At 49.2% G+C, this 10427-nt stretch overlaps 1 protein-coding gene across 1 annotated transcript in view; it reads left to right on the top strand.

Moving 5' to 3' along the window:
* Positions 1–1613: 1613 nt before the first annotated feature.
* Positions 1614–10427, top strand: part of dnai4 (dynein axonemal intermediate chain 4) — a 28876-nt gene continuing 20062 nt past the window's right edge. Inside the window, exons 1-9 of the mRNA XM_063462209.1 lie at positions 1614–1774; positions 3279–3483; positions 3565–3730; positions 4326–4480; positions 5075–5175; positions 5400–5556; positions 5640–5779; positions 6790–6954; positions 7084–7263. Of these exons, the coding sequence (XP_063318279.1) occupies positions 3425–3483; positions 3565–3730; positions 4326–4480; positions 5075–5175; positions 5400–5556; positions 5640–5779; positions 6790–6954; positions 7084–7263 (1123 nt within the window). The 5' untranslated portion in view covers positions 1614–1774; positions 3279–3424. The remainder of the gene's footprint in view (positions 1775–3278; positions 3484–3564; positions 3731–4325; positions 4481–5074; positions 5176–5399; positions 5557–5639; positions 5780–6789; positions 6955–7083; positions 7264–10427) is intronic.

Raw genomic sequence — 10427 nt, 5'->3', positions numbered from 1 at the left:
GAGATTTTTAAAACTCCTTTTTTGCGTTTACGTGTGGACGAGGAATACAGAGTTCATCACGCAACGTCAAAGGTATGTGCCTTTTTTCACGTCACGCTGTGCGCCACGTTATTGTTTACATGAGATGAATTGCAGACAGTCAGATTAACAGTACTTAGTCTCTATCTGCAGGTTTTACACGCTTACATACACACACGCAGTTACTGTCCCTCCATTTACAAAGGCAGAGGCGTCACGGTGTAATTATTTTACTGTAGTTGTTTTTTTCCTGTGTAATTATATTCAACATTGCTATCAATACATTTTTCAAAAAAAAAAAAATGCCTCTCTGTGAAAAATGGGTTAAAAAACATAAACAGCTGTGCGATACTGTTTGTCCGGGATTTGGAGAGCCCAAATCACGGGGCAAATCACGGGGCTCTCCCTCTTCGCGTGCTCCCGACGAAGGGAAAACCAATTCTGCAGGGAGACCTACCTCGGCACTTGTGCAGGTGAAGCCAAAGGGCAGATATGCTTCACCATATCTTCTAGTATTTGGCTTAGAATGAAGTTGGTTTGGAAACATATTCAGCGATGCTTCATCTCCTGCTTTGCGTTTGTGTGGGAGCCCCGTGCTAGCAGTGTCCAAGCGTTTTGTTTGCCCCTTTTCATACCGCGCCCCCCCTAGGGGGCGGGCCCCACACTTTGGGAAGGTCTAAGTTAGATTTAGTTCAGCTGTGTTCTGACCTGTGTCTAATAATCATCTCTGTCCATTGTATTTAAGCCCTCAGGTCCCCTCAGTTTCTTGTCGTCGTCTAATCTGTGTCTCTCTTATGTTCTGTTCATCCAATAGAATAAATACCGTCCACATCCTGCCTGCGAGTCCTGCGTTTGGGTCCTCCCTTCTCCACGTCCACACAGCCTGACACAAATAGTATTTTCCCCCTTTTTAGAGAAAAGCATGATTTGAGATGATTTCCTGTCGTCCTCCGCACTGGAAATAATCCTCTCTCCTCCTGTTGCAGTGGATCCAGCCTCTGTGACGTTTGCCTTGGATGCTCCCCGCCTTTGTACCGGCCTCTCTGCCTTTTGACCTCAGGGTTCTGGCAATCAAGACCTTCACCAGAGGAAAAAAACAACAGGCTATTAAAAAGGAATCATTCTTTTCAAGTTCTCCAACATTGTAGTGATGTCTCGAGCATCACCAGTGTGCACTGGAATGGCTGTTTAACGATCATCCCAAATCCGTCACATATTCCTTGCTCCACAGCCCATTTTGCAAAGTCCTTAAAGACGTTGCATGTAATTGTTTAGGAACACCTTCAGTAGTCCAAAACTTCAGGAGTACAAAAGCATTTGCTGTTTCTAACTATCTTATATATTATTATTATACATAATATATAATGTATGTATTAGATATAATCCATCTTGAGTTCTTGCCTATAAATTGGAAAAAGAACCTGTGCTGGACACAGCTGCCTGAGTTGGAACACATGTTTCCTTTTCAGTGGGAGAAACACTTCGTCACTCGCCCAGGTGAACTGACCTCACAGCCCAGTGTTCATTCAGTCAGCTGGTTTCAGTCATTGTGCCAATGTCCTGTTTATAAGGTTGAAACCTGCAGTCAGCTGAGACTGAAGAAGTCAGCTGATGATGACGAAACGTTTCTCCCACTGAAAACATCCAGATGAACAGAATCACCCTTTTCATGTTTCCTGGATGACTGAGCCTGCATCAAGACAATCTTCTCTATAAGCTCGTGCTCTCCTGGAACACCAGAGCCACACAGTCAGCTGTAAGTGTACTGTCTTTTAGTTCTTAACAGCTTGTTTTTTCTTTGTTATCTGCTAAATCAATCACAGGTTTGTCCAGCAATCATTAAAAGAACACACATACCTGTGCAGTTTGCAGGTAAAACAGACCTAATGTGTTTGTCTTCCTCACAATCCCAAAACAGCTGCAATCAGAAAAGCTCTGTTAGCTAAGCTGTAGACATGTAACCAATGAGAATAACCCTATTTTGCCCTAGTATGTACAGTTAGGTGCATAAATATTTGGACAGGGATGACTTTCTCTTAATTTTGCGTCTGTACTTACTCAAATTAATTTAACATGAAACAACTCAGGTGCAGATGAATTCTATGTACTCAGAACTGTGAATGTTATGAATGATATTATTGCAGTTAGACCTCAGTGCAGCGTTCAGTGGTGCTGACCACAATATTTTATTACAGAGATTAGAGCATGCTGTAGGTGTTAAAGGTACTGTGCTGCAGTGGTTTGAGTCATATTTGTCCATGAAGCCAGATAACACACAGCAATGAGTTAAACTGCAGGAATGTCTTAAAGACATAAAGACCTGGATGGCCGCTAACTTTCTGCTTCTTAATTCAGATCAAACTGAGGTTATTGTACTCGGCCCTGAAAATCTTAGAAATATGGTATCTGACCAGATTCTTCCTCTGGATGGCATTACCTTGGCCTCCAGTAACACTGTGAGGAACCTTGGAGTGATTTTTGACCAGGACATGTCCTTCAACGCACATATTAAACAAATATGTAAGACTGCTTTCTTCCATTTGTGCAACATCTCTAAAGTTAGAAATATCCTGTCTCTTGCTAATATTCTGTGCCTCCCTCATACGTCCAGAACGGAATTAAACATTTTCCTCCTCACATACAAGATGTTGAATAATCAGGCTCTGTCCTACTTCCAGGCTGGACTATTGGTAATTCATTATTATCAGGATGTCCTAAAAACTCCCTGAAAGGCCTTCAGTTAGTCCAAAATGCTGCAGTGAGCGTACTGACGGGGACTAGAAAGAGAGAGCAGATTTTGCCCACACTGGCTTCTCTTCCTTTTTGATAAAGCACACAGGGCTGTGTTAGATGACCTTGAATTCTCCGTCAGTTACCCTGGAATAGGCCTGTATTTATACACCGCTCTGTATTTAACCATTAATCTGTGTCTTTGGTCCCGTCCCCTCAGCCCCTCAGCGGTCGGTCAGACTGAGCCTGGTTCTGGTGTTTCTGTTAAAGTTTTTCCGTTGTACTCTTGCCTTGTATGTGCTCATACGGACTTTTCTGATTATTGTTGGGTCTTAATAATGTAAAGTTTTCTGAGGCATAAATGTAATGAGACCCAGTGAGGACGCGTGGTTAAACTGAACAGCGACAGTAGAGATGGTGGTAACCTATTTTTTTAACTGTTGTTTAAAAAACGTTTTTTACTTTATTTTAAGGAAAATGTGAAAATGTTGATATGGTCTGACTGTATACATCTACATGTTAATGTCCAGCACAGTGTAACAGTTACCCTCCAATGGCCACGACTAACGGTGTGAGCATATCGCGCGCTCCCTGTACGCACGAGCACGAGCTCTGGGCATGTCCCGTTGCCATAGCACCGCAGTAGGAAACCCACAACAGCAGGCGCGCTGCAGCGATGTCTGCCACGGGGGGGAAAGAGGACGGAAAGCGGCGATACCCCCTGCTTCTGAGACCGTACGTTAGCCGTTCTCTTTTCACTGCAGCTGTCTGCACGTACACGCAGCCACGGTCACTTGTTGTTTTGCTGCCTTCCAGCTCCTCTCGTACCCTGAACACCTCAGTCTCACACGGAGGCCCACGCGGAGCTCACCAGCGTTCCAGACAAACCACCAGCGTGCTGGGCTGTCACAGCAGGCGGAGCCTCGGGGGCAGCAAAGTCCTGGAGAAGAACGTGGTGCAGACTCCCAGACAGGCTGTTCGGGTACCTGAGCATCACAGTCCGTTGGTCCTCTGACCAGTTTGTAAATGAGAACACCAGTCACAGACTCTAGATTCAGATTAGACGCAGTTTCTCATCAGTTTCACAGAGTAAAGCGTCGTAGACTGTGTTTAATGCATATATACTGACAGTTTAAAGAAGTAGGCTTACATCAAACTCTCCCTGATGTAATGCAGGCTGTAGCCAGACAAAAACACAAGACTTCATTTTGAGGATTTGTTTTCATGACTGATTATTCTGATGCCTCTAAAATTAATTACATTCAACTACCACTCACCAATTTTTCAAAGCAGTTACCTGAGTGCTTTGTGAAAAAGGCAATGAAAGTCACAACAGTATTGTCGTAGCATGATGCACGTACCTCAGAATGATGCGAACAAAAGAAACCTCACAGCAGGTGTGGTAACATATTCTAACTTCTTCTGTTTTTAAAGTAACAAAATGCATTAGAGGAGAGATGCAGGTAGTGGAGTTAAATACCAGGATGTAGCTAACATGTAGTGATGTAGAAGCACCTCCAGTGTGCCCTTGGGTGCAGTACCAAGTTAGCTGTAGCTAGCTTCTGTGTTTCTTGCAGGTGTTTGATGAAGAAAACAATGATGTCACTCCTCAGCCGCTGTACCAGGCTGATCCAGGAGCAGTGCAGCCCATGCTGTTTGTGGATGAAATCTCTGTGGGCTCAGCATCAGACCAGCCAACAGCCACGGGCAGCTTCACTCTGCCTTTCTCCAGGTACCAGAGTCTGAGGTGATGGTTGTGCAGCTGGAGCTGCTCTGTGAGGCTTGAATGTGTGCAGTGCAAATGTTAAAGCATTGCTTGAATTTGAATATGAGCTTTCTCTGCAGGCCTTTCCATGTATTATCTTTTCTAGTAGCCAAGTTCTCATCGTTGTTCCGCCATACCTCACGTGGATCTTATTGAGCTCGGTGACGTCCACGCCGGTGTGGCTTGTCCCTCGCTTGTGTTCTGAGGTTGGGCAGCATTGTGGTTGTAACCTGGGGACCCTTGAACCCTGACCTATCCTCTTTTCTTTTAAAATCTTTGATATGTGAACGTGATTGAATCAGTCAGGGAACTCCCAGTGATACAGGTATGGGTGGAAACCATTTCTAAAGCTTTACATTTAAGCTCAGTAATTATAAAACAGTAGACGTTTGAATTAACCAGGGCTGCTGAAGCACACCTTTTACTAAATTGTGCCACCAGTTGAGCAGGTCCATGGTACAGGGAGGCAGCCACAGCCAAGCACTTCCTGGAGAGAGCGAGGACAAGCTGTCTAAAGTGACTGCAGGTTACACGGTAAAAATGTGCTCGCAATGTTTCCAGATCAGTATTTGGCAGCAGCAGAATATCCAGCCAGTCCACCACAGAGTCCGTGGATGACGAGGACATGTTTTCTAAACGTGACGTTCCCCTCAGTTTTCCAGGTTAATACATTTTAAATGCACGCTGTATGTTTTCCCTTTATCCTTTTGATTACTGCATTCATGGTGTTTGAGCTTGTATGGTGGTTAATGAGCACAGTTAATGCAAACTAAATGGTTTTTTAAATCTCCACATATTACTGTGACTAAAGCTCTCAGTTCTCGGTCACACCTACAACGTATCTTTGTGGTGTTTATAAGAGTTTGTTCATATATTTTCTTGCTAGATGTGAAGGTAAAAAAGGACACGGAGAAAGAACAGGTGACAGAGGACATGTTGAAGGACATCACGGAGGTCTTTATCTCTGAGACAGACACCTTTTCACTGCTGGACATGCCCAGCACCTTTGTGTGTGTGGATGCTGATGAGGCAGAAGCTGCCATGTGGGTGAAGTGTTTCCCATATCTGATTGGTTGAGACCTGAAATGTGCTACTGGCACGTTGTGATTTTACCTCGTTTTCACAGAGCAAGAAACCATCAGTACGAGGAGGTCTGCAGGAACAGAGTGAGCAGGGATAAAAGTGTGGAGCGATCAGTGCAGACGCTGACCGGAACAACAAAAAACAAGCATGTCCAGAGTAACGGGCTGATGGTGGTGGATGCAGGTAAAGCTGTTATTCTAACGGTGACTTTTATAAACGTTTTAAACACACCCAGGTCAATGTACCTAAACATGAAGCTGGACTAACTTGATTTTTGGCAGCTTTATTTAAAACATGGCCTTCTTTCATCTCAAACATCAGTATATTTAAAGTGTGATGAATATTTGGTTCCCAAACTTTGGTGTGTGGAAGTGCGTCGCTGTCTTAGATGTGTAGTGTTCACAGTGTGTTTGTTTTAGCTCACTATGTTTATATCAGAGTAGTTCATTGTTACCTTTTAGTTCACCATTTGAACTATTTATCTGCCATTTTTAGCCAAATGTTCTGGCTAAAAATGGCTAGCTAGAACATTAAGCTAGCCTCTTTCCCAACAATTTATGAACTGCAGATTAGCATTTACCTTTTTATCCACATTAGTGTCTATTTATCTGATGCTGAAGGTGCTGCAGAGGTTTTGGTCTGCATTGACCTGATAGCTTAATGCAGTTGCTGCAGATTAGTCGGCTGCATCGATCATGCAGCTATCTGATTATCCACTCATGTCCCAAAGGCTTCCTTGTGACTGTGGAGACCACTGAAGTACACTCAATTCAATTGTATAATCAGGAAATTCTTTTCAGATTATTTGCAGTTATCAGAGGATGGGTAGGCTGTGGTCAGCAACAATATTCAGCTAAGCATTGAAATGATGCTTGGTGCGAAGGAGGCCCAAAGTGTGCTGGGAAATGATCCCCCACACCATTACACACCCAGCACCAGCTTCACCTGTTGGTATCAGGCAGGATGGAGCTATGCTTTCATATATGTTTACACCAAATTCTGACCCTACCCCACCCTTCTTTTTAGCTTTTTACACACTCTCAATAGTAGAACCCACCGTTCACTATATCCTTATATTGTTCTACTTTCTACTTTAGTTCTACTTTCAGCAGTTCACTTCATCCATAACACAGAGGATGGAGTGTTGAGCTTTTATAAATGCACGGTGTTTTCAGATGTTTGCATGTCCACAGCCACAAATGTTACCATCTGCGACATGTATGAGCCTTTAAGTGATGCTGAGCAGGAGGAAACAGCAGGTATCTGTAACCCAGTGAAGACTGACCACTCAGAGGGTGTGACGGACTCCAGCAGAGGTGCAGACAGGAGTGTGTCAGTGGGCAGCACGGCCACCACAGGTAACAGCACCCACTGTTTCACTGGTTTCATTCAAACAGGGCTCAGGGTTCGTCATCATTCAGAACTGAAGTTTTAACAGTTTCATTCTCTTTACAGTACAGAAACTGTTTTCTTGTATTTGTCTTCAGTCAGTGCCTCTGGTTCACTGAAAGAAGTGGAAGTGAAAGCTTTAAACGCTGAGATGGAGTGGGAGCTCGTCATGCTGTCAGACAGGTTTCAGCTTTGTTTACAAACAGTGGAGAGAAGCATCCTGCAAAACAGCTGGCACCCTCAGCTGGCTGCTTACAGACAGCTGCCTGTGCTGGAAGGTGGTCCTCACAGCACCGTCACAGCACCGTCACAGCACCGTCACAGCACCACAGCACCGTCACAGCACCGTCACAACACCGTCACAGCACCGTCACAACACCGTCACAGCACCACAGCACCGTCACAGCACCACAACACCGTCACAGCACCGTCACAACACCGTCACAGCACCACAGCACCGTCACAGCACCGTCACAACACCGTCACAGCACCACAGCACCGTCACAGCACCGTCACAGCACCGTCACAGCACCGTCACAACACCGTCACAGCACCACAGCACCGTCACAACACCGTCACAACACCGTCACAGCACCGTCACAACACCGTCACAGCACCACAGCACCGTCACAACACCGTCACAGCACCACAGCACCGTCACAGCACCGTCACAGCACCACCACAGCACCGTCACAGCACCGTCACAACACCATCACAGCACCGTCACAGCACCGTCACAGCACCGTCACAGCACCACAGCACCGTCACAACACCACAACACCGTCACAGCACCGTCACAACACCGTCACAGCACCACAGCACCGTCACAGCACCGTCACAACACCGTCACAGCACCGTCACAACACCGTCACAGCACCACAGCACCGTCACAGCACCGTCACAGCACCGTCACAACACCGTCACAGCACCACAGCACCGTCACAGCACCGTCACAGCACCACCACAGCACCGTCACAGCACCGTCACAACACCATCACAGCACCGTCACAGCACCTTCACAGCACCGTCACAGCACCGTCACAGCACCGTCACAGCACCACAGCACCGTCACAACACCACAACACCGTCACAGCACCGTCACAGCACCGTCACAGCACCGTCACAGCACCACAACACCGTCACAGCACCGTCACAACACCGTCACAGCACCACAGCACCGTCACAGCACCGTCACAGCACCACAACACGGTCACAGCACCGTCACAACACCGTCACAGCACCGTCATGCCACCATCACAGCGCCGTCACAGCACCGTCACAGCACCGTCACAGCACCGTCACAGCGCCACAGCACCGTCACAGCACCGTCACAGCACCGTCACAGCGCCACAGCACCATAACAGCACCATAACAGCACCACAGCACCGTCACAGCACCACAGCACCGTCACAGCACCGTCACAGCGTCACAGCACCGTCACAGCACCGTCACAGCACCGTCACAGCACCGTCACAGCGCCACAGCACCGTCACAGCACCGTCACAGCACCGTCACAGCGCCACAGCACCATAACAGCACCATAACAGCACCACAGCACCGTCACAGCACCACAGCACCGTCACAGCACCGTCACAGCACCGTCACAGCACCACAGCACCGTCACAGCACCGTCACAGCGCCACAGCACCATAACAGCACCATAACAGCACCACAGCACCGTCACAGCGCCACAGCACCATAACAGCACCATAACAGCACCACAGCACTGTCACATCACCGTCACAGCGTCACAGCACCGTCACAGCACCGTCACAGCGCCACAGCACCGTCACAGCGCCACAGCACCGTCACAGCACCATAACAGCACCACAGCACCGTCACAGCACCATCACAACACCGTCACAGCACCGTCACAGCACCTTCACAGCACCGTCACAACACCGTCACAGCACCGTCACAGCACCATCACAGCACCACAGCACCGTCACAACACCACAACACCGTCACAGCACCGTCACAGCACCACAGCACCGTCACAGCACCGTCACAGCGCCACAGCACCGTCACAGCGCCACAGCACCGTCACAGCACCGTCACAGCACCACAGCACCGTCACAGCGCCACAGCACCGTCACATCACCGTCACAGCGTCACAGCACCGTCACAGCACCGTCACAGCACCGTCACAGCGCCACAGCACCGTCACAGCACCGTCACAGCACCGTCACAGCGCCACAGCACCGTCACAGCACCGTCACAGCACCATCACAACACCGTCACAGCACCGTCACAGCACCTTCACAGCACCGTCACAACACCGTCACAGCACCGTCACAGCACCATCACAGCACCACAGCACCGTCACAACACCACAACACCGTCACAGCACCGTCACAGCACCACAGCACCGTCACAGCACCGTCACAGCACCGTCACAGCGCCACAGCACCGTCACAGCGCCACAGCACCGTCACAGCACCACAACACCGTCACATCACCGTCACAGCACCGTCACAGCACCACAACACCGTCACATCACCGTCACAGCGCCACAGCACCGTCACAGCACCGTCACAGCACCATAACAGCACCACAGCACCGTCACAACACCATCACAGCACCGTCACAGCACCTTCACAGCACCGTCACAACACCGTCACAGCACCGTCACAGCACCATCACAGCACCACAGCACCGTCACAACACCACAACACCGTCACAGCACCGTCACAGCACCACAGCACCGTCACAGCACCGTCACAGCACCGTCACAGCACCACAACACCGTCACAGCACCGTCACAACACCGTCACAGCACCACAACACCGTCACAGCACCGTCACAGCACCACAACACCGTCACAACACCACAGCACCGTCACAGCACCGTCACAGCACAGTCACAGCACCACAGCACCGTCACAGCACCACAGCACCGTCACAGCACCATAACAGCACCACAGCACCGTCACAGCACTGTCACAGCACCACAGCACCGTCACAGCACCGTCACAGCACCACAACACGGTCACAGCACCGTCACAACACCGTCACAGCACCGTCACGCCACCATCACAGCGCCGTCACAGCACCGTCACAGCACCATCACAGCACCGTCACAGCACCACAACACCGTCACAACACCACAGCACCGTCACAGCACCGTCACAGCACAGTCACAGCACCACAGCACCGTCACAGCACCACAGCACCGTCACAGCACCATAACAGCACCACAGCACCGTCACAGCACTGTCACAGCACAGTCACAGCACCACAGCACCGTCACAGCACCGTCACAGCACAGTCACAGCACCACAGCACCGTCACAGCACCGTCACAGCACAGTCACAGCACCACAGCACCACAGCACCGTCACAGCACCGTCACAGCACCACAACACGGTCACAGCACCGTCACAACACCGTCACAGCACCGTCACGCCACCATCACAGCGCCGTCACAGCACCGTCACAGCACCG

This window comes from Pelmatolapia mariae, linkage group LG18 (genome assembly GCF_036321145.2).
Source record: "Pelmatolapia mariae isolate MD_Pm_ZW linkage group LG18, Pm_UMD_F_2, whole genome shotgun sequence".
Classification (NCBI taxonomy): domain Eukaryota; kingdom Metazoa; phylum Chordata; class Actinopteri; order Cichliformes; family Cichlidae; genus Pelmatolapia; species Pelmatolapia mariae.
Note: the sequence above shows the minus strand (reverse complement) of the source record. Positions and strands in the feature narration are given on the sequence as shown.